The sequence below is a fragment of the Schistocerca serialis genome, chromosome 7 (genome assembly GCF_023864345.2).
Source record: "Schistocerca serialis cubense isolate TAMUIC-IGC-003099 chromosome 7, iqSchSeri2.2, whole genome shotgun sequence".
NCBI lineage: Eukaryota > Metazoa > Arthropoda > Insecta > Orthoptera > Acrididae > Schistocerca > Schistocerca serialis.
The window spans coordinates 57,990,782-58,016,662 of record NC_064644.1 but is presented as its reverse complement, the minus strand read 5'-3'; the positions used below and the strand labels follow the sequence as shown (position 1 = coordinate 58,016,662).

The 25,881-nt window shown below is 42.2% G+C and overlaps 1 protein-coding gene across 2 annotated transcripts in view; it reads right to left on the bottom strand.

The window, feature by feature from the left end:
* Window positions 1-25,881, bottom strand: part of LOC126412735 (carbonic anhydrase-related protein 10-like) — a 962,152-nt gene that overhangs the window by 506,517 nt on the left and 429,754 nt on the right. For both annotated transcript variants that reach the window (XM_050082466.1, XM_050082467.1), the window contains exon 2: window positions 24,372-24,419. In XM_050082466.1, coding sequence (XP_049938423.1) covers window positions 24,372-24,419 — 48 coding nt within the window. The remainder of the gene's footprint in view (window positions 1-24,371; window positions 24,420-25,881) is intronic.

Genomic DNA, 25,881 nt, shown 5'->3' with positions numbered 1-25,881 from the left:
CCTTAAGACCCGATACTCTGACGGACGTACAGGGCCTGTTGTGGTTGATCGCGCTGGTTTTTGCCTCCGAACGTTGAGAGTTTTCGAACTCCTGTTTGAGACACCGTCGGAAGGTGCGGTGGCCACCTTTAAACCTTACGGCAGCGTCGTCAGTCACGTTGCTGAAGCGTGGAAGACATTCGAAGCATACCCTGCCCTCAGTTGTGTTCATCAGTTAAAAATTGAACTACGAAAAGACACGCCTTCCTACTTCGTTATTGTCGGCTGCAGGCCTGTCGTCATGTACGATGGCCAGCCGCGCACCTGTTCAGGTACTGGCCGGGAAGGTCTAGTCCATTTTCATGAATGTCTCTGGCGTAGACTGGTTCAGACGCCGATCGGAGACATGGTTCTTCCTGCGGCGCCCACTGTGTTACCGCTATCTTAGGCTTCTGCGGCTCTGCTGTTAGCTGCGCCCCCTCTGACGACGCGATGAACATTTTGCTTGTCTCTCCTACACTCCTGCCAGAGGCAATACGAATGAACGATGACCATCAGCAGGCACAAGCTGTCTGTCCCGACGGAATGATTGTTGATCATGGAGCTGTGCCAACCTGCGCTTTTCTCCATCTGACCCAATGTCGGACGATAGTCGCCCGTCAGGTGACGCGGAAGAGCGTGTAAGGAAGGAACGGTATCCGAGGAAAGAGAAGAGACAACGCCGTACCTCTTCTGATGACTGCCTGTATCGGACGAATGTAAAGGATGATCACCCTGCTACTGATAGTGCGCTGTCCTGTGTCGACGCGACGTCCCCCCCGCGTCCGTCTCCAGTTACTGTCCACCTCCGGACTCCGATCTTCCCCTACTTGCGTCTCTCTTTCTGTGCCTGATGCTACCTGTGGGCGCACCTCTGACAGTGCTCCAACTGAACCGGCCCAGTGAGACGTCTGTACCCTGGGTGGACGACTCGACGCTGAGGATGGACGTTCTGGAAGTGTGGGGTTGGCTCCCTCCCCGTCACAGTGACTGTCCTTCCACGGTGGCCTAACAGAGAGTTCCGTGTGCTTCTCCCGTGTTTGAATCGCCCGTCCTCCCGGCGATGGCAGCTTTCCAGACTTATCGCATAGCCACAGTCAATGTCAATACTATTCGCATATGCCGCAAACTGGCTTTACTTCATGACAATCAGTATGTGATGCAGTTGCCTATCTCCCTGATGCCATAGGTATCGCATGTTTAGTGGAGCCAGGAAGGTCTATGCACTATTTCATTCGGGTCGCCACCGTGAACATTCTACCTTCTTCTCAGTCACGCTTCATTTCCTGGGTCAGCCAGCCGGTGTGGTCTAGCGGTTCTAGGCACTTCAATCCGGAACCGCGCGACTGCTACGGTTCGAATCCTGCCGAAGGCATGGATGTGTGTGATGTCCTTAGGTTAGTTAGGTTTAAGTAGTTCTAAGTTCTAGGGGACTGATGACCTCACATGTTAAGTCCCACAGTGCTCAGAGCCATTTTTGAATGGGAAGAAATATGCCGCTCGAAATTCCATAGGATTCACCTCGCAGACATTCTGTTGTGTGTCTCCTGTGATGTTTTGCACACAGATGAGCATCGCCTGATGTGCTGATCAGGAGGTGTCTGGTTATTGGAACGACAGATGTTGTCCCTAATTACCCGTATAACTCCTCATCAGATGCCTACTCCTCTTTCCTAACGTGGGATACATCTCGCAAGTAAAGACAAAGTCTGTGAAGTGGATTTGTGGACACGCAGATCACTACTTGCTTGCTGATGGAGAGAAAAGTGTCCTTCACTTTGGCAGTTCTGTAATGAAAGCCATTGTGTAATTGTCCGCAATCCAAAATATAGAAAATTTTTCTCCAATTTCCTTTGCACTGTCTTCCTTAACCTACTCCATGGCTGGAGTGTTCGTGTTATGAAGAGTTAATCCCCTCGTCTTCCACATATAGAACCAATATAATCTCAGACTATCGGAATGCTCTTCTCAGAAAAAATATACGTCGATAGTCTCGGTGAGTCTGACGTTTTGCTGTGCTGTCCTCCTCGCGTCGCCGGTTTCCTCTTATTGTCGGTGGTACTGATGTTCACTTATAAGAAGGAAAATAAATAAATAAATCGTTGATGTTCATTGTACCTCTACCCTATGTTTTCTAAGCTTTCATTGGTTCCTGGATAGTGGGATCCGTACAACGGGTAATGGTGGCCAGGCCTCGAGTTGTACCCCCTGTCCACTTGATCGTCAACCCTACCTTTGGGCGCCAGGATGGTTAAAAAATTGGGACAGCAGAGTATTTGATTAGTAATCTAAATGTCGTCGGTCATGGGTTAGAAACCCATCGCTTCTTCTGCTTAATAAACAGCATTGGTAACCAAAGGCTTCCGGTATATGAAGACATCCACATTTTGCCAATAGCCTTGACAAAGTGGGTATAGGAGCGGACAGAGGGCCAGGGCATTCTCTTGTCCTTGGTGAGAGGCTGCCCCAAAATGCGGAAGAATCAGCAATTATCAATGGCATAGGGATGCAGAAAGCAATAACACATAATGTGTATCCACAGGACATGTGGCCTGTAATTGAAGAACTGGCATGATGATCTCTCTATTGAAAAAAGATTCCGGAGTAGTCCCCCATTCAGATTTCCAAGAGGGGACTCCGAAGGAGGAGGTGACTATGAGAAAAAGACTGAATAACCTACGAAAGGATAATGTTCTACGAGGCGGGGTATGGAAGGCAGAAGTTCGAACGTGATAGGAAAGCTAGAAATTGCTTAATCTAGATGTAATTGGGGTCAGCGAAGTGAAATGGAAAGAGGACAAGGTTTTGTGGTCAGGTAGGGCAGAGAGTGCGTTACTGTGAACAGTTTACTGATAGGGTTGTTCTTATCAGAATCGAAAGCAAATCAACACTGGCAACGATATTTCAGGTGTTCATGCCGACGTCGCAAGCTTAAGACGACGAGGTAGAGAAAGTACATGAGGATAATGAAGAGGTAATACAGTACACAAAGGGAGGTGAAAATCTACTTGTAACAGTGTACTCGAACGCAGTTGTAGAGGAAGGGATAAAAGAAAAGTTTACAGTGTAATATGGGATTGGGACAAGGAATGAAAGAGAAGAGAGGCTAATAGAGTTCTGTAATAAATTTCAGCTAGTAATAAAAAATACTCTGTTCATCAATCACAGGAGGAGGGGGTATACTAGAATGATACGGGGAGATTTCAGTTAGGTTACATCATGCTCAGACAGAGATGCCGAAATCAGATACTGGATTCTCAGGTGTATCCAGAAACAGATATGGACTCAGATCACAATTTAGCAGTGATGAAGAGTAGGGTCAAGTTCAAGAGATTAGTCAGGAAGAATCAATACGCAAACAAGAGTCATACGAAAGTACTAAGAAATGAAGAGATATGCTTGACGTTCTCTGAGGATACAGATACAGAAATAAAAAATAACTCATTAGGCAGTACAGTTGAAGACCAGTGGACATCTCGAAAAGGGCAATCACAGAAGTTCGAAAGGAAAACATGGGTACAAAGAACGTAAATGCGAAGAAACCATGGCTAACAGAAGAAATACTTCAGTTCATACATAAAAGAAGGAATACAAAAATGTTCAGGGAATTTCAGGAATATATAAATACGAGTCGGTGAGGAATGAAATAAATAGCAAGTACAGGGAAGCTAAGACGAAATGGCTGGATGAAAAATGTGAAGTAATCGAAAAAGAAATTATTATCGGAAGGACTGGCTCATCATATAGGACAGCCAAAACAACCTTTGGGGAAATTAAAAGCAAGGGTGTTAAGACGAAGAGTGCAACGGGAATTCCACTGTGAAATGAAGCGGAGAGATCGGATAGTTGGAAAGACCGTACTGAAGACTTCTATGAGGGGGAAGATTTGGCTGATGTGATTAGAAGAGGGAGTCGATTTAGGAGAGATGGGGGATCCAGTACTAGAACCGGACTGTAAAAGAGCTTTGGTCGACTTAAAATCAAACAAGGCAGAAGGGATAGATAACATCACACCAGAATTTCTAAAATCTTGGGGAGAAGTAGAAGTAAAACGACTATCACGTTGATGTGTAGGATGTATGAGTCTAGTGACATATCACCTGACTTCCGGAAAAATATCATCCACACATTTCCGAACACTGCAAGAGCTGACAAGTGCGAGAGTCATCGCAAAGTCAGCTTAACAGCTCATGCATCCAAATTCTTGACAAAAATGATACATAGAAGAATGGAAAAGAAAATTGAGGATGTGTTACAAGACGGGTAGTTTGGCTTTAGGGAAGGTAAAGGCACCAGAAAAGCAACTCTCACGTTGCAGTTGATAATGGAATCAAGACTAAAGAAAAATCGAGACACCCAAATCGAGACACCTTCATGGGATTTGTCGACCTGGAAAAAGCGTTCGACAGTTTCAAATTCTGCAAAATGCTCGAAATTCTGAGAAAAATAGAGCTAATATATTGGGAGAGACTGGTAATACACAATATGTACAAGAGTCGAGAGGAAATAATGAGAGTGAGCGACCAAGAACGCAGCGACATCGAGGAAGCAATGATGGAAAGAAATGAAAGGTTCAGGAGCGGAATCAAAATTCTAAGTTGGATGTCAATGATACGGTTCCCTGATGACATTGCTATCCTGAGTGAAAGTGAAGAGGAATCCTGAGTGAAAGTGAAGAGGAATTAAATGATCTGCTGAATGAACTGTCTTATGAGTATGTAATATAGGTTGAGAGTTAATCCAAGAAGGACGAAAGTAATGAGTAGTAGCAGAAATGAGAACAGCGAGAAACTAAACATTAGAATTTATGGTCACAAAGTAGATGAAGTTAAGGAATTCTACTACCTAGGCAGTAAAATAACCAATGACGGACGGAGCAAGGAGAACATAAAAAGGAGACTAGCAGTGGTAAAAAGGACATTCCTTCCCAGAAGAAGTTTACTAGTGTCAAATATAAGCTTTAATTTGAGAAAGAAATTTCTGAGAAGGTACGACTGGAGGATAACGTTGTATGGTAGTGAAACATGGACTGTGGGAAAACCGGAAAAGAAGAGAATTGAGGCATTTTAGATGTGGTGCTATTTACGACTGTTGAAAATTCGGTAGACTGATCGGAGAGAAAAGGAATATGTTCAAAACACGGACAAGAAGAAGGGACAGGATGATAGGACATCTGTTTAGACATCAGAGAATGACTTCCATGTTACTAGAGGGAGCTGTAAGGGGCAAAAACTGTAGAGGGAGACACAGATTGTAATTCATCCAGCAAATAACTGTTTACGAAAGTTACAAGTGCCACTCTGCATCAAACCAGTCCACGCGATTTCCATGCTTTCGAAGCGCTGAAGAAAGTCATTCGCAGCCGTTGATTTGTTTCGGACGGAGAGACCCACGGCTGTGTACGGTCATGGTCCCGTAGGCAACAGCAAACATTTTTCCATGGAGACATACACTGCCTTGCCCCACAGTGCGATAAATGTAATAGCTGTTACGTCAACTATTTTTGAAATATTAAACAGTTTACTTACTTTCTTTCCATCCGTCTCTTTTTTTAGTTGAGTTGCCCTTATATTTCCCTGAATACAACTCACAAAAACCGTTTTCAAGACTGGGACAGTTTGAGTGAACGCTGGTTTTAAGATTAGCATACTTTATCACGTTAAATATCATTGCGCTATGCGTCCTACCAACTCAAGATCTTCTTCGTGACTCCCCACTACTCTTTAAACTACAACGAGAGAAGAACCACGTAGACAATGAGACCCAGTGACCTGAATGTTGGCATTAAATCTCAGACGTCCACAATGTTCTAGAAGGTCAGCGACTCCATAGCGGCTGTCGCCAGTCGTCAGTAAAAGTTTGAGTACAGGTACCCTTACAACGAATCACTTTGTTTACAAAAGTAATATATCTCTTCAGTGAAAAAAAGGAAAAGTATTGACATTTTACGTAAATAAATTGTACTCACTCTCAATGTAGGTTAAACCACCTGGCCATTTTCAGTCCTATTAGTTTTTCTTCGTAGGATCGTTACTTCCTCACAAGTTTCTGCGTTTCTTCGTAATCCAAACAGATCTTCCCCAAGGTCTGTTTCTACTAGTTTTTCCATTCTTCTCTAAGGGATTCGTGTTGATACTTTGTTACCATGATTTATTAAACTAATATTTTGGTAATATTCATGCCTGTTAGCAACTGCTTTCTTTGGAACTGGAGTTATTACTTTCTTCTTGAAGTTTGATGGTATTTCGCCTGTCTCATATATCTTGTACATCGGATGCAATAGTTTTATCAAGGCTGTATCTACAAAAGATATCAGTACTTCTGACGGAATGTTGTCTACACCAGGGGCATTGTTTTGAACAAGGAATTCAGTCGAATTAAATCAGGTAAGTCCTAGGGAATTAGATTAGGAAGTGAAAGACTTAAATTAGTAGATGAAGTCTGTCTGCTGTTTGGGCAGTAAAACAGATACTGTGTACCAGACCGAACTCAGGACCTTTGCCCTCGCCGGCAAGTTCTCTACCGAGGAGTCACCCAATCACGGAAGTCATGTTAGTATTCTGGAAACATCCTCTTGGCTGCGGCTAAGCTATGTCCCTGTCATATATTTCCTTCCAGGAAGGCTAGTGTTCCACGTGCCCAGGTGGAGTTTGAAGGTCGGAGATGAAGTACTGGTGTGAGGGCGGATCGTGAGTCATTCTCGGGTAGCTCAGTCGGTAGAGCACTTTCTCGTAAAAGGCAAGAGCCCGAGGTCCGGTCTCGGTCCGGCACACAGTTTTAAGCTGCCAGGAAGGTTCGCTGCAGATTCAAAATCGCATTATGAAATTAAGTGATGATGTCCGCAGTAAACATTATATAGAATATAGACTGGCAATGGCAGGAAAAGAGAAATTTGTTAACGTCGAAAATAGTCTGAAGATATCTGACTGGATGTGTAGACATGTATGGAAGGGAAACATGAACGAGTAAAAGTTTAGGCAAGATGATAATAGAAGTTTTAGAAATTTGCTGCTACAGGAGAATGCTGAAGATTAGAAGAGCACATAGAGTAATTAATAAGGAATTAGTGAATTAAATTAGGGAGAAAAGAAATTTGTGGCACAACTAATATAAAACAAGAATACACTCAGAGACATAAAGGGATCAATTTCGTATTGGAGGGGAGTGTAGGGAGTGAAAATTGAAAAGGGATACCAAGAATTGAATACAGAAGTGGACTCAGAAGCCGTAGGTTCAGTAGTTACTCGGAGATAAAGAGGTTTGGGCTGGATAGAGTAGCATGAAATGCTGCATCAAACCAATTTCGGACTGAAGACAAAAGCAACAACAGCAAAAACAGCAGTTTTTCTTCGCCAGATACCTCCAGTAGTTGGTTGTCGCAATGAACTCCCGATATAACACTTACAAGAAGACCTCTCTCCAAATTTTGCGCGGAGACTTTCGTCCATTGGTGCATTGTTCAAAGACGTCAGCTAATTGACAGGGTAGTGGCTGACATTAATCTCATTTAATTCTCTTCCCAATCTAAAGTATTGTGTTATGCCTGTTACTTCGGCCGTCGACCATGAACTGATCCAAAGGGTTGTGCAAAAACAATGAGTGTTTAATATTGTTATCTGCATCACTTTTTGGAATCGATATCCTTCGTGAGTGTGGTGTTCCACTGCTCTCAAGTAAAAGAAAGACATGTCCGATGAGAAGCTGCAGTATGACACTACTATATTTATCAAATATTATTGATAACATAATCGCTTTATGCTCAGCGTAATTAATATTGGCCAACCATGAAAATTGTATATACAAAGTAAATTGTTTGACAATGGCTTGTGGTTGTTAGCCAGTATTAATCAATTACGCCGAAAGTATCATGAAAATGCTATAGAAAATTGTTGCTCGGCTCAGTAAATTAAAGGCATACTGCAGCTTCCTGTGGGCTCCATCTATCTTTACTTTTTCAATAAATTATATCAAATCGTGTTTATGTCTACGTTTATCACTTTAGGGGGTAATCAATTGATGTTATGAAGATCCTGCTCCAGGTTACAGACTTGCTTTCATATGGCGCTTAGAATCTTTTAGCTCTTGCAATATTTCTCAAATGGTTCAAATGGCTCTGAGCACTATAGGACATAACTTCTGAGGTCATCAGTCCCCTAGAACTTAGAACTACTTAAACCTAACTAACCCAAGGACATCACACACATCCATGCCCCAGGCAGGACTCGAACCTGCGACCGTAGCGGTCGCGCGGTTCCAGTCTGTAGCGCCTACAACCGCTCGGCCACAATATTTCTCACGTCAGGTGCTCTGTTTTTCAACAGAAAACTGTTATTATTATTATTTTCGATTATTCCCATTTAAGAGAGCGTTTGAACTTGAATTCCTTTATGATGATTGTTTATGTTTTTTCTGAGCCCAAATTTTCTTCATGTGATCTCTGTGTTGTTTCTTTAGCCCCGCTGTCCATTTGCATCCTGGTCTCTTATCTGTTGTGGTGTCAAATTTATGTTTTTTGATGATGTTCCTGAATTCAGTTCTATTTTCTGCATCGTTTACTGTTATGTGTGCTTGTCTGAGGTCCTCTCCAACTTCTTTTATCCATTTTGTTTTTCCCCTGCCTGAGTTGACGACTTTAAGAATGCGCTTTGAAATTCTGTTTTCATTCATCCTGTGGATATGTCCGTAGAACTGCATTCTTCTTTTCCTTATTTTATCCGTAATCTTGTCTGTGTATTCATATAATTCTGATGTTGGTCTTTCGTCCACATTCCTTGCTCTTGTATCGGGCCAAAAATTTTCCTGAGAATTTTCCTTTCTTGTTTCTCTATTTCTTTGATTTTAGTTTGCCCACCTACACTCCTGGAAATGGAAAAAAGAACACATTGACACCGGTGTGTCCGACCCACCATACTTGCTCCGGACACTGCGAGAGGGCTGTACAAGCAATGATCACACGCACGGCACAGCTGACACACCAGGAACCGAGGTGTTGGCCGTCGAATGGCGCTAGCTGCGCAGCTTTTGTGCACCGCCGCCGTCAGTGTCAGCCAGTTTGCCGTAGCATACGGAGCTCCATCGCAGTCTTTAACACTGGTAGCATGCCGCGACAGCGTGGACGTGAACCGTATGTGCAGTTGACGGACTTTGAGCGAGGGCGTATAGTGGGCATGCGGGAGGCCGGGTGGACGTACCGCCGAATTGCTCAACACGTGGGGCGTGAGGTCTCCACAGTACATCGATGTTGTCGCCAGTGGTCGGCGGAAGGTGCACGTGCCCGTCGACCTGGGACCGGACCGCAGTGACGCACGGATGCACGCCAAGACCGTAGGATCCTACGCAGTGCCGTAGGGGACCGCACCGCCACTTCCCAGCAAATTAGGGACACTGTTGCTCCTGGGGTATCGGCGAGGACCATTCGCAACCGTCTCCATGAAGCTGGGCTACGGTCCCGCACACCGTTAGGCCGTCTTCCGCTCACGCCCCAACATCGTGCAGCCCGCCTCCAGTGGTGTCGCGACAGGCGTGACTGGAGGGACGAATGGAGACGTGTCGTCTTCAGCGATGAGAGTCGCTTCTGCCTTGTTGCCAATGATGGTCGTATGCGTGTTTGGCGCCGTGCAGGTGAGCGCCACAATCAGGACTGCATACGACCGAGGCACACAGGGCCAACACCCGGCATCATGGTGTGGGGAGCGATCTCCTACACTGGCCGTACACCACTGGTGATCGTCGAGGGGACACTGAATAGTGCACGGTACATCGAAACCGTCATCGAACCCATCGTTCTACCATTCCTAGACCGGCAAGGGAACTTGCTGTTCCAACAGGACAATGCACGTCCGCATGTATCCCGTGCCACCCATCGTGCTCTAGAAGGTGTAAGTCAACTACCCTGGCCAGCAAGATCTCCGGATCTGTCCCCCATTGAGCATGTTTGGGACTGGATGAAGCGTCGTCTCACGCGGTCTGCACGTCCAGCACGAACGCTGGTCCAACTGAGGCGCCAGGTGGAAATGGCATGGCAAGCCGTTCCACAGGACTACATCCAGCATCTCTACGATCGTCTCCATGGGAGAATAGCAGCCTGCATTGCTGCGAAAGGTGGATATACACTGTACTAGTGCCGACATTGTGCATGCTCTGTTGCCTGTGTCTATGTGCCTGTGGTTCTGTCAGTGTGATCATGTGATGTATCTGACCCCAGGAATGTGTCAATAAAGTTTCCCCTTCCTGGGACAATGAATTCACGGTGTTCTTATTTCAATTTCCAGGAGTGTATTTGTGTTGTTTCTGATGTATACAGTGCCTCCGGAAGTACGACAGTGTTGTAGTGCCTCAAGTTTGCGTTAATGGATATGGACTTTTTGTTATAATAGTTCCACTTGAGTTTATATGCTTTCTGTAGTTTTTTTATTCTTTCATCATTGGCCTTTAGGTTGATCCCTGATGGCTGGATGATTTCTCCCAGGTACTTAAAATGTGGTACTTGCACGATTTTCCCATGGATTGTCACAATAGGCAATTTGTCTTGTGGCACTCTTTCTATGTACTGGGTTTTCTCATGTGATTTGCAGGCCAGTTCTTCGTGCAATTTCGTGTAACTTCTCTATAGCGTTAGTGGCTTCTTTTCTATTATTTGTGAAGATTGCAAGGTCATCCGCAAAAGCTAAACACTTCACATTGAATCTATTATCTTTTCTAATTCCAATTTGGATTCCTTTGACTTCTTTTTCCCATGTCCTGATAATTTTTTCAAGAATGATATTAAAGAGTAATGGTGAAAGTCCGTCACCCTGTCGCACTCCAGTTTGGATTTCAAATGGTTCCGAGATATCCCCCATAAATTTAACCTTGGAGACTGTGTCAGTTAATGTTTCCCGAATGATTGCTCTTGTATTTCTGTCAACGCTGAATTCTTCCAGCATCTTGCAGAGCGCTACTATGTCTATTGAGTCGTAGGCCTTTTTAAAATCTACAAAAGCAACCACTGTGTTTCGGGTGTTTCTCATCTGGAGAATCATTTACAGATTCCAGATCTGCTCTATGCATGATCGTCCCTTGCGAAAACCAGCCTGGTATTCTCCTATTTGTGGGTCAGCTTGTTCTTCTAATCTATTCATGAGAACTTTTGATAGGATTTTATATGTGACCGGTACGAGTGAGATACCCCTGTAATTACTTGGTTCAGTTTTGTCCCCTTTTTCGTGGAGTGGATGGATGAGTGCGCATTTCCATTCAGAAGGGATCTGTTCTGTTTCCCAATTGTTTAAAATGATTTTGTGAATTTAACCTGTTAATCTTTCATCATTTAATTTCCATAGTTCTGCAATAATTCCATCTTCTTTATAATTTCTACTATTTCGTTGATGGTTGGCGGTTTAGCGTCAGGATTTGGTGTAGACGTCTCATAGTGAATATCCTCTGTAGGTCTTTCGCAGTTTAGAAGTTTGTTGAAATAGTCTGCGAGGATTTGGCAGTTATTCTTCGTGTTAGTTTCTAGTGAACCATCCGGTTTCTTGAAACAAAGATTGGGTGGCTGGTATCCTGCAATATGTTCTTTAAACGTCTTATAAAAATTATTATTATTATTATCACTATTATTCTCACTGACATATAGAAGAGTTGGGGGTTCCCTCAAACAACACTGTCGTCGATGCGCAGTACTTCGATAACGGGATCCGTTTCTTCATGTGGTGCAACGTCAGATTGCTAGGCGAGTAGTACGGGTCCAGCATTTATACATATTGCACTTCCCCTACATGGTCGTCCTAGATGCTGCGCCTGTGATCCCGTCACGCTAAAATCGTCCTGAAGCGTTCCGTTCTCGGTCCGTTGTACCCGACAGCGATCTGATATTGTGCTCTGTCCGGGGGCGCTCCCCATGTTCTCATTGTCATTCTTTTTGCTGAGTTCTTTTGCTGCAGTCGTTGCGTGTTGACAAATTCCAGTTCTGGATCCCAAGATTGCTTCGTTGGTTCGATTCGTGAGCTTTCGTAAAATGAAGAACAAACCGCCTTCAGTCACAAGTTGTGTATATTTACTGCACTATGCATTTCGAGCCCTGGAGGCTCATCTTCAGGTGCTTTTTAGTGATTTGCAGCAGGGTTTTTTAGTTGTTTGCCTGTTGATAATACATTTTTGTGTTACAACATGGTATATTGTAGATATAAGTTTAACAGCTTAATAATATGAAAATAACTTACAGTTTAACATTGCATGATGTCTGCTTCTGTTGTGCAGTTGGTATACACAATATACATCTTTAATTGTGCAGCACATACTGGGATATATACATAGTCACACACTTTTTCGCACATTGTAGTAGCAAAACGTATACATGCCAAAGATTCTCGTTCATACAGATGTTCTATTTCTAAATATAATCGATTTTCTTGTTTCACAGAAGATAATATGATATAGTATTATTAGTATACAAGTATTATTAAAATAATTATTTGGCACCATGTTGTAGGTTGTCAGCTGTTTGTACTATTATAGATTTGATTCCTCAGGAAAAAAAATTTAAAGGTGAAGAAAAAATTGCGACCGTTAAACTCTGTTCGTTCATTCAACAAGTTTTCGGAATATTTTTCTTTGTGTAGCATTATTTCTAACTGTTCTAGTAGATTAAGTTTTTTACTGTTGGTTTCTGTGTGAAATACAGTTAGGCTGTTGTGGATGTCGTCAAGTCTGTGTTTATTAATATACATGTGGTTAGCTATTGTAGATTTTTCAAAATGGTTTAGTCGAAAGGCGTCGGTGTTCTTCATACCGTGTGTGGAAGGTTCTTCCAGTTTTCCAATGTAAAATGCAGGGCAACTGTTGCATTGTAATTTATATATTCCACTGTGTTGTGTTATTGGCTTGTTTGTGTTCACTGTGTGAGGTAAGTGGTATCCAAGTTTGCTGTTTGTGGAGAAAGATATTTTAATATTGTTTTTTGTGATACTGTACCTAAGTATGGAATGCTTGTGAAGATTTGTTTTGTGTCGGTATTTTTCTTTTCAGTGTTTTTGTGAGTGATGTTGGTCTGAATTTTTCTAGATAGTTTATCAATTGATTTTACAGAGTAACCATTATTTACAGCAATTGTTTTGATACTATCTATTTCTTGTGTTAGTGCTTTGGGTTTTAAAGGTAACGTATGTGCGCTGTTCAGCATTGATCTAAATGCAGCATACTTATGCGTGTTTGTGTGGTATGAAGATTCATGTATTGTGATGTCGGTGTAGGCTGATTTTCGGTAAATGTAATAGTTATGTTCTTGTTGTTCATTCACAATTGTGAGGTCTAGGAAGTTTGTACATTGATTTGTTTCATGTTCTATTGTGAACTTTATTTTATTGTGGAGTGATTTGAATCATGTGAGGAGCTCTTGAAGTTCATATTTAGTGCCATCAAATAAGAGTAGTGTGTCATCTACATACCTCTTGTAATACGCAATTTTGTAACAAGTTTATTTTCTCCTTTGAAGAACTTATTCTCTAAGTGAAAATGTCAGGAAAACTTGACATGCAGTTACCCATAGCTAAGCCTTCTTTCTGTTGATGGATTTTATTATTAATTGAAAAGTAGTTGTGGAACAGTACTGGTTCAAGCAGATCTATCAACTCTGTAATCTCTGGTATGGTTAGTTTTTTGTGTGTGATGAGGTTTTTTCTAATAATTTCAATTGTCTCTTTCACGGATATATTTGTGAACAGGTTGGTAATATCAAATGAGGCAAATCTAGCTTCTACGGGGATTTTTACATCTTTGATGAGTGTTCTTAACTCACGTGCACTTTTTATTGTGTATGTGGTTTCAAAGCTCTTCCTCCAGCTTTACCTCTATTGATTGTCTTGTGACTCTGTGGGGGTCTATGCCAGCGCCCTCGTGTTTTCGAACATCGAGGCATGACTGGGTTCCAGGCAGAGCTCGTCAATGGCTGATTTACGGGATGAGAACTATTGAACTATATGACATAAAATCGTCATAAGTTCTGAGCAGTTTGCGTCAGGAATGTTCCAACTGCACGGTTGGCAGCGGGGCATGATGGGAACTAGTGTGCGAATGTGAATTGGTTTAGCGACGAAGCAAACTTTCATTTGGATGGGTTTGTCAATAACCAAAATTGGCGCATTTGGGGCACTGAGAATCCGCATTTCGCCATCGATAATTCTCTTCACCCTCAACGGGTGACTGAATGGTGTGCAATGCCAGTGATGGCAGCCGTATCGAACATCTTATAACCTAAATCCTAATACCTGTAGTGACGTTTACATGTTGAATAAAGTGTGTGCACCTCGTAGTTTGTAACTAATTTACTTTTTTTATATATAGTTCAGTAATTGTCCCCCTGGAATTCCTTGTCTCAGCCGGGTGTACCTCTGATGTTCTTGCCATGTGATGTCCACCGTCCTAATGGTGTGGTCAATGTACTGTATGCCGCACCGGTAAAAAATATATTATAAATTCCTGATTTTCGTAAACCACGGTCAGCTTCCGTATCTTCCGGTAGTCCCATTTTTTGGTAGTTGAAGGGAACACAAACTTTGTGTTATGTGTCATGAGAACCCTGCAGAAAAAGAGCCAGCAGGTAATCCACGGTCTTTGCTTCACGGTGCTCTTCCTCTCAATGACGTGCCCGAGTGCCTGGATGAGCCTTGCTAATCTGAATGACCATGTATCCATTTCTGACGTAAAACGGAGTTTATTTGACACGGTATTATGCCCCGTGAACCAGTATCTTCGCAACTACACTCTTTTGCATGGGGCGACGAATCTGCCAGCTGGCAGGTATAAATAATTGTGTGCTGGTTTTCGATACAGGCTGTGGCCATCGGTTGTTCTTTTGACCGATGTATCCAGAAATGGCAGCTGACAATCCTTCTCCAGTTTTCTGGTGGAATGTATACATACATAAAAAAGTTTTTAGCCAGTAGAGACTAGTTTTAAGACATATATTTTAAATGGTGATCAAGTGGATGACACGCACCTGTACTGGAAATGACTCCAGCATTGGATGTAGATAATATCTGTTCCTACGCACAATATCTTCTGAAGAACCTGATTTTAAGAGTGTCGAGACCTAGGGAAGGTTTAGTAAACTTGTATATTGCAACTGGTTGGCTGTTATTTCTAATTCACTGAAACTGTTCCGCATATATATATATATATATATATATATATATATATATATATATATATATAATCGAAATCCTGGAAAAATATTCTTAGGTAGCAGAGCAAGGACTACCGTCGGACACAGTCAACTCACACCAACTCTAAAGTGAAATTTGTGGACGAGATTTTAGATACTTCTGAAATCAGGACCTGAGTAATATATGTGTATCTATTACTCGTGTTATGATACGAGAAGTACCTAAAATCTCATCCACAATATTTACTTTGGAGATGTTGTCAGTTCACTGTGTCGGACAGTAGTCCTTGTTCTCCTACTTAAGAAAACTCTTCGAGGATTTCGATATGAGATGTTCGTTCAACTGAAATATAATTTTTTTTGGAAACTATGAGGATGAATACGAATTTACTATCTCTACAATTTGGGTAAGAGAGGCTATCATGACCTGTTTGGTATACGAGCGTCCATTCCTGAATCCTCTTTCGTATTCCACCTTCTGTGAGTCCAGTTGTTTCTTCTCCCCTAGCCTGAAGCGCTTCCGGAAGGATATTGTAGGTTATTAATGTCTCAACAGTTGTTTACGTCCTTTAGATCACATACAGAGATAGCAAAGAAGCAAAAAATTAGGGAACAGTATTAGATTGCAGGATTATAAATGTGAATAACCAGTGGTTGTTGACCTTAACATTTTTCTGTTAAAATATATTAAAAACAATAAAACTGCTCTGCGCTAGACTGAAGCATGAAGACACTCCGAGACCTTCTCCAGCATTTTAACAACCATAAAACAGCTCTTTGCTAGACTTAGGAACGAATCGAACCACAGAGACCTAGTGAAAACAGATAATACATTGTCCTGTAACGGTAGTATAGCATAGGGCTTTATTATGGTTTTTAAAATGTTAGAAAAGGAAAAGGTCTTGGCCGATCCCTCTGATTGGACACGTGGTTCATTCTAGCACAAAGCCGTCTTATTAAATTACTGTGTTGTAAAAGAAAAAAAAACTTCACTTCAGTAACAATATCTTACATTTAGCATTGTGCAAGCTAGTAATACACCCTAATTTTTGGTTATTTGTTATTGTTCTAGATAATTTGAAGATGTCCCACGAAGGCTCCAACACGTTGTTAACAAAAGGGTACGTTGCAACCAACACTCTTTTTAATTCAAATATTCCACATACGCTTGCTGTACCATACGGCCTAACTGAGTGGAAGAAATTTCATGTTTTATCGTCTTTGTTATGAAGTAACGGTATCGATGTGCAGGACAGGCTGTATGGATTTTCCTCAGTTTCCGAGATATTGAGATAACTATTATTAACATTATTATTTAATTTTATTGATGAAATGTTGTGACGTGTGGTGTAAACTTTTTAAGGTGTCAATGTGCTACAAATAAGCAAAAAAAAGTAAGAAATGAATTTATTTTCCTTGTGTAAATCTATCATTCTTCACGTAATTCATTGTTCAACTTGTTTTCGGCTTTGCAGTTTTGTAAGCATTTTTGCAACATTTTAGGCCAATCGACGTCGCCTTCCCGGGATGTTCGCGGAAAGCCCGGGTTGTTGTTTCGTTTATCGTACTTTAAAACGAACGTATGTCAGTTGTGAAAGCGTTATTTGATGCATATGAGCTCCCTACCTCATCAGTCGATACTGCACGGGAGCAAAACCTGTGTGTGACATCTGCGGAAAAACCGCAGCCCCGGGGGCTGTTTCGACAACTGCTGCTCATTTTAACACACCATAGATGTCAGGCCAGCGACTCCGGTGCGGGAGAAAGGGCAGAATAAAAAAGGCTATTTACAGTTTCCCGTGCGAACGCCCCGTGTAAAACACGCGTGCCGATTGGTGTCGCAGGCGGCAGCATATCGGTCGCGCGGACCCGTTGCGAGCTTTTGTTCCCGGCGAAGAATAAACAGGCCTACGCATGTTTTCCGCACACCGGGCAATTGATTGCACATCCGCCATTAATCAACACAGCGCCGCTTTGAACGCACGACCCGTGCACTTACAGTCTGACGCGCGCTTCATTTTTTTAAAAAAACAACTGTCTCTCTTTTGCGGGCGGGTACATTAATTGCGATAAAACTGTATTCAAGCGGTGGTGATAGATGTTCTTCACATGTGAGAGATTACACTTCACATACAACACTAGGGCAGGATTTTATTTTTCCATACAAACTTTGTTACTGGCACACACATAGTGCACAAATATTCCGCAGACAAAATTTCAAAGGCTGTTTAGGAATATTTTCTGAATAGTTTCTCACAACGAACGCTTCACTATTTATTCGGTTTTATCCTGTGAAAATACGTCCACAACATGGAAAAAGCCTGTAATACGCAGTCGCCATAACACACATTCGGTCCATCACAGGCGCCTAGCAAACATCCGAACGTACTGTGACGTGGTTGCTCCTGTCACTATAGTAACGGCTCACGTCGCTGTGCCACTCACCCTTTGCCGTTCAAATGGTTCAAATGGCTCTGAGCATTAAGGGACTTAACATCTATCGTCATCAGTCCCCTAGAACGTAAACCTATCTAACCTGAGGACATCACACAACACCCAGTCATCACAAGGCAGAGAAAATCCCTGACCCCGCCGGGAATCGAACCCGGGAACCCCTTTGCCGTGAGAGTACATCGTGGTGCTCTGTTTGGCAGCATCACTGCTGGTGGTGCAGCGATTTCTCGCCTCCAGAGGGAAGCACAGTGACGAATTAGGTCGATTTAAGTGCCATCGCGGGTACGGTTGGGCTTGCTCAGAGATCGGGTGTCGAGGGCTTGGTGTGGCGACGGCGGGTAGTAAGCGCCGAGACGTCGTAGCCGATAAGATCCCTGACTCGCTGTGCATTTGGAATGGTAGTCAGAATGGATTACGTGATGTTCCGTGTGGGCCGGATCAGTGGAGATTGTCCGAAGTACAAGTTACTTCGTGTGTCGCTTGGGCGCCTACTGGTACTCGGATTTGGCTAATTCGGAAGAAGCCTGTGAGCACTGTGGTGCAGATTTGGTATCTTGTGAGCCAGTACCAAGGGAATGAACACAAGGGCGACTGGTGGATGTACGCACCCTATTGCAGCCATTTATCGGGCTGTTGTTGATTTATGTTCCTACTTACTGGGAATCGTGGTGAGCATTCAGTTACAGTCGAAACAATTATAGTCTATGTGGGAAATTCTCGTTCTCTTACTTGCCATCCCGCTCATCTATCACCGTCTGTGAGTCTTTGAACTGGTCTTATTTAAGTCGTATTACCATGTGAATGCCTCCTGCCAGGTTTTGTCCGCGCTAATTGACGTTATAAACATTAACAAAACAAATCTAAACTCCACCCGTACAGGCCGTGAAGACACAACAGTACCGACCGGCCGCAGTGTGATCCTCAGAATCGAAGGTGCCACTGGATGCGGAGATGGTGGTCAGCACACTGCTCTCCCGGCCACAAGACCGTATCCAGATTAAGCCATAAATAACGTGACTTCAGCGCACTGCTCGCTTTTTAAAATTTTTTTCGCGTGTCATTTGGTGTTATAAACTTGACGGGTACAACAATGAAACTGGTATAGGAATGCTTACTCAAGTACAGAGATATGTAAACAGATAAAATACTGCGCTGCGGTCGGCATAGCCAATATAAGACAACAAGTGTCTTGGATAGTTGATCGATCGGTTACTGCTGCTACAATGGCAGGTTATCAAGATTTACGTGAGTTTGAACTTGGTGTTATAGTCGGCACCCGAGTGATGGGTAGCAATGAAGCGGGGATTTTCCCATACGACCATTTCACGAGTGTACCGTGAATGTCAGGAATCCGGTAAAACATCAGATCAGCGACATCACTGAGGCCGAAAAATGATCCTGCAAGAATGGGACCAACGGCACCTAAAGAGAATCGTTCAACGAGACAGAAGTGCAATCCTTCCGCACATTGTTGCTGGTTTCAATGCAGGAGCCATCAACAAGTGTCAGCGTGCGAACCACTCAACGAGACATCAACGATAAGGGCTTTCGGAGCCGAAGGTCTACTCGCGTTCCCTTGATGACTGCACCACTTAAGGCTTTACGCCTCGCATGGGGCCGTCAACGCCGACAATAGACCGTTGATGAGTGGAAACATATTGCCTAGTCGGACGAGTCTCATTTCTAATAGTATCGAGCTGATGGACTTGTACGGGTATGGAGACAACCTCTTTGATCCACGAATTATACATGTCAGCAAGGGATTGTTTAAGCTGGTGGGGGCTCTATTACGGTGAGGGACGTGTGCTGTTGGAGTGGTATGGGACCCCTGATACGTCTAGGTACGATTGTGACAGGTGACACGTACGTAAGCATCGTATCTGATCATTTGCACCCGTTCACGACCATTGTGCATTCCGAAGGACTTGGGTAATTCCAGCAGGACAATGCGACATGATTGTTACAGAGTGGCTCCAGGAACAATCTTCTGAGTTTAAACACTTCCGATGGCCACCCGACTCTCCAGACATGAATATTAATGAGCACATCTGGGATGCCTAGCAACGTGTTGTTCAGAAGACATCTCCACCCCCTCGTACTCTTATGTATTTATGGAGAGCTCTGCAGGATTAATGGTGTCAATTTCCTCCAGCACTATTTCAGACATTATTCGACTCCATGCCACGTCGTGTTGCGGCGCTTCCGCGTGCTCGTGGGGCCCCTATACGATATTAGGTAGGCGGACCAGTTTCTTTGGCCGTTCAGTGTATATTACAAGGTAGCTTGAATGCACATGTGTCTTGTACTGTGAGTTCCGTCGAAAGAATCTTGAGCAAGGGAACTGAGTCCTAAAGTGGTTGCTCTCTCTGTTAACTATACTAAAGCGAGAGCCTAAAAATTCAGCTGCCAGACAAGGTAGAGTGTTATTCATAAACAAATGATATAAGTTGTTTTGGCCCTACATGGGCACCTTGTCTGGACCATTTGATTATATTTCATGTACGCTTGTCATTAGTGTATTTATTTGGATTTGCATGTTTTTTTTCCTAATTACATGTGATCCGTGTTACTTGCCAATGGATACCGGATGTTAATTGCTTGATAATCACTTCTGCAGGTTTCTAGAGCTTAAATCTGGAATATATTTTTAAATGCCACATTGTAGATCTTATTTAACATCTATGTTAAGCCCTGAATTTAATGTTTGGATTCTAGAAAATTTTTGGTTGGTTCGTTTGTGAAGTAAAGGGACTAAACTGTTTGGTCATCAGTCAAAAAATTTTTCTTACGATTCTGCTATTAAATTTTTTTCTTAGATGTTATTTTAGAGCTTTTGTCTGGCTTGCAGAAGAAAAAGCCACTAATAAAGTCTGGTGGTAGCTGCCGAGATATTTTGAATCTTTTTAAAGCGTCAATGGAGTTCTTTATTTTTTATTAAATTTGTTAGTAAAATTATGGCCCAGTATCCTACCATGCAAAACCAGCTCCTTACCGCATTCCACACACAATGTACTACTGTTTACTTTCAACCATCACTGTCAGAAAACCAAACATCAAGCAGAAGCGAGCAACACAGAACGCAATCTTGAGGATGGAGCATAAAGTGGGCAATGCTGTTGTTGTCAGTATTCCCCATGTATGAAAAAAAGTGTGCGTTACCAAACAAGATATAAAGCGCAATATAAAGCGCACACTATCCAAGTGTTCACGGTTGTGAGCATATTGTCACTACCATACAGATGAAAAGATAAACGAGCGTTGCAAATCAAACGAAATACAATTAATGTCTAACTACAGGCCGAAGATCTCATGTCTCTCATATCAAAATAATCAGAAAACAATATTTTGTCTTCGAGAATTTCTTGGACCTCAAACAAAGCTTTTAAACGAGGCCAACAAGTCATCTCTCCATACGAGGAGTAAATACCTAAATCACAAATTCCTTACGGAGCAACATCAGTTTTGTGATGTTCTACGGGACGACACTCGGAAACATTTAGCTACTTACTTCTCCAACAAGTCTTCTCCAACAAGTATTGGTTCATCTAGACGGTACACCTGTTGTGACAAAGTATTGGGATGGTAACCCTGACAGTTGTTCATCTATGTTAGAAATGCGAATGATATCGTTTTGCAAGAATCTTGCGTCACCATCTTTGAGCCATACGTCATAGTAGGCTTATCTTTCACTACAAAATACAGAATTAGAGCTGAGTTCAACGATGTACTCGCATTAACAAGCTGTAACAAATGTATCAACAAATCAGAATAAATAGGTGACACTTGAATTGCGTTCTCAGACGCAGTAAGACGGTATGAGGCCTCATACATATTAACATCGCAGTTATCAAGACTACGGAGCTTACAACCAATGTACGCCCACTAACTTGCAAACATGTCACTTCTTTGTTCCATTCAAGCACTGCCTAAAAACCAGAGGAATCACAAGTACCTTAGGAGCCTACCTGATAGTGACTAACATGTGTCGGTTGCCTAAAAGGTGACGTTACCTCGCCACACTTGGAATAAATGTTAGACTCTACACTGCGCACCAAAATAAAATGGCAACTTCCCTGAAACCTCTTAAATGTCTCCCACTGTGACTCATAAGCATGAAATTTGGTTCAAAGGCGTCTACAACTTTCCTCTGTCGTGGTGCAGAAGCGTGGCGCCTGTGACATCAGCCTCGGGCTCAGCGACGCCTCAAACGCAAAAGTTGTCGACACGTGGGAAACGAAGGCCAACAGCTCGTATATGAGATGTTTGCGCTTTTTCTCATGATGTAACGCGGTGTATGGATGAAGATCAACAGGAAAACTCCATATTTCTAGATTTCCAAAAGGCGTTTCACAGGTTGCCCGACTGCAAACTGTTAACAAAGTTCCGAGCATGCGGAAAACGTTCAGAGATACGTGAACGGTTCGAATTCTTTTTCATTTACAGAACTATGTACCATATGATGGGGAGTGTTCATCAAAGAAAAGGATATCGTCAGCAGTACTCGAGGGAAATATGTTAGAGCTGCTCTTGTTCACTACATACGTAAATGATCTGACTCACAAGGTGAGCACTAGAAGAAAGAGGAATGAAAATTAGCAGGACAAAGTCAGAATATTTAGCATTGAAGGATGTGCAGATGAGGTCTTGCAAGATCCAGGATGATGAGCTGAAATCATTCTGCAAATTTGAATACCTGGGTTCGTACATAGAGGGACGGGGGACTGGAAAGCAAGATACAACACCGAATAAATTGCGGTTGGAACTACTGGAGGAAAATGAGTGGAGTGTTGTGTGACAAGAAGGTGAGCATTGCGTTGAAAGGGAAAATGTACAAGTCGGTGGTAAGGCCTGCTATGATATACGGGACAGAGATATGGCCAATCACATTAGCCCAGGAAAGGAAGATGGAAGTGACAGAAATGAGGATGCTGAGGTAGATGTGTGGGGTAACAAGGAGGACAGGATTAGAAATGAATTTGTTAGTGGAGCTGTGAAAGTGGGACCCATGGGGGAAAAAGATACAAGAGAGCAGACTAAGGTGATACGGACGCTTACAGAGAAAAGGGGAAGAGTATATCGGAAACAGAGTTGAACATATAGAGACTGAAGGAACGAGAATGAGAGGAAGACCGAAGATGAGGTGGAAGGATAAGATATCCGGGGACCTAAGGGAGGAAGGATGGAAGAAGGAAGAGGCAATGGATAGAATACTATGGAGGAAAAGGATCCAGAAGATGAACGACGACCCTAAGTGACGTGGGCAGGCGACGATAAAGAAGAAAGAAGAAGAAGATAAGGTGAGCAGAAAACTGCTACTCTTTTCTGACGACGCTGCAGTGGAATACAAAATTAGAGATGTGTTGTTAGACACAGATAACTGTCAGTCGAACATCTTGGTCTAAAGTTGCAGGGCGATACGAACTGGAACGAGCACGTAATGGCAGTGTTATTGACGGATAATAATGGATTTCGGGTTGTTGATAGAAGTGTTCGAAAACGTAGGACATCAATAAAGCACTCTCATCCTTGACTACCGCTGGTGTGTCTGGGATTCCCACCAGGTCTGATTAAGAAAAAGACACTGAAAAATTCCGAGATGTCCTGCTAGATTTGTTAGCAGTAGGTTCGATCAACATGCGAGTATTACGGACGTTCTTCGTGAACTCAAATGGGAAAACCTCGAAGGTTCTTTTCACGTAACACAGTAGAGAAAATTTAGAAGATCGGCATATGCGACTAATGGCAGAAAAAGTCTTCTGCTATCAACATATATCTTGCGTAGAGACGGAAAAGAGGAGATAAAAGAAATTATGACTCATACGGAGCGTGTAAGTTCTAAGTTTTCTCTCTCTGGCAAATGGAGCAGGAGTTGGGATGACTAGTTGTGGTAAAAGGTACTTTCCATCAAGCAGCGTATTATACCTTTCAGAATATGTGTATAGATGCCTGCATAAAATTCCCAAGTATTAAAATTTACAGAGCAGAATAAGCTTCTATGTACGGGACAGATTACAATTTTTTCTAGGTAATTCGTAGTAACTTAATTCACTTTCTGTGCACTTTTCATTAAATTTTACGCACTGATTCTTTATCAATACTATCACTACATCGTGTATAGTCAAATGAAACGTCTCTCAACATTACAATAGTCTATTTACTTAGCAACAAATGTTTTGAAAAACGATTCCATATTTGCGTTATCGAAAACGAGCATTTTTTTCATTTTTGTGTGTATAATGATAATTATTGGGCTAGTGAAGCGTTGGCTGAAGTTTTTCTTTTAAATTTATAGCAGTAGCATTAACTGAACATATTTCACGACGCAGTGGAAACTAAAAGGAAAAACAAACGCGGCTAGCATAAGCTGCCATTACATAGGTCATACATCTAGTCGGCGGGCTTACACTGAGGAATTCCTAGCGTGACATCATGAATTGTTATTAGTTAGCATCTGTGTAACAGATCACAGCGTACAGAGTGTTAACTATTTATGATATAAATATCATTAAACACGGCGAGTAAGTGAAACTCTAAAGACGCAGAAGTATTTTATCCGAAACATAAGTGTGATCGTGAGGCGCAGTTCAGTCACGAGGTGTAGAATTATCTCCTTATCGTAACTTCAGCTCTAGGAGAGAATGATAGTTCATCAACATTATCATAACAGGCTAAGTGACGCTGATGTCGCAGGGACAGTAACAACTTTAACACACCATTTGGAATCTAAATGTAGTGCTCCAATTGGTAACACGCTTACCTGAAATTCCATCATATGTCCACCATTCTTCCCAGCTGGCCCATGTTCCTGTAACAGACAATAAATTTTGTTCAGTATATCTGTCCGTCAATTATTCCTAGGCGTCATCACTTAACACTGCAACCATACAATAGCAAACAAAATTTGTGGTGAATTAAGCTGTGCACCACACCAACTGTGGAATTAGAATCCCTGGCAATCTCTGCCAATTACGGTATACGAGAACGTTTCATGGATCGGATTAAAACTATAGCTTATCACCTCTTTTTCTCCGTCTCTTCAATTAAGCGGGTGTGTTCCTAACTTTGTATCTTGATTTAACTTAATGACGCCAGTACGAATGTTAACAGATTTGTCTCTTGTGAACTCTGCTGATATAGCTGTTTGACATGAGTTTCTCTTGAGGAGACATCCAAAATTGTTATTTATCATTAGTGTTATAATTCGCTAAAGTTTTTGATTTTATCTTTGATGATTGCTGTCTGTGGCATATCAGCTTATGTAGAGCACAGTAGACTGTATTACCACTCGGTAATAGTTCAATACGTGCAAGGGGATTAGTGGAGACAATGGAAAAATTCATGATATCTAAATGAAAATTTCCTCCAGTTTACATATTTCATGAGAATATGGTTAAGAAACGCTTAGGGGTCGTATATACGTACTGTGAAGCATGAAAATGGACGGAAGGAATAGCGAAACATTAGGTTAACAACTCGCCGATATCGAATTCAAGAGAGACGGAGATTTTCGTTCAGAGAACTTTGTTTTCCTTTCAACCTTTATGTATTATAATTACTAATGTCAAAGTAATGTTCTTAAAGTTCTAGTTTTGTATGCACGTTCCTTTTTCAGCAGTGTTCTGAAGCTTTGCTGAATCCCCTGTCAGCTGTCGCGGTCTGTTATTCAGCAACCTTTCTATACTGTGACATCAGGAAGGAAGGAACAATAGAGATTACCATTCCCACGATGTTAAGATAATAGGAGACTGTAGGGAAGCAGCCTACTCACGCTGTAGTAAATTCACATCAGTTTCCATTGTGTGCCAGCCAGTCTGCTGTAACTAGCTCTGACATCATAAATGTTGCGCAATACCTTAAAAATCAAGCAAATGACCTAAAACTTTTCTAGCATGTCAGGAATAATACTAAATTAATGTGTGTTAAATATCAGTTCGATAACTTCAGCCATTTTCGAAATTTGGACGTTTTTCTAAAAAAATCATTGGCGCAACAGAAAAGAGCTAGAGACTTCAAAATTTATATTTAGATTCATCTTTCAGAATGATTTAATAAAAACAGTACTTTGGATTTCACAAATTAAGATTTTAGTGGAAATTCATGATTTTGTGGTTTTTGTCTCAAAACTGAAGGAAGCAAGATAGATCAAGTAGGCTAGTAAATAAGGCTAGGATGTTTAGATTTAAATAGGTTGGAGGTCCGCTATGACTATGAAGATGTGAAAAGTTTTTTTTTAATACCTATAAAATTATAGCGATAGCGGATCTCAA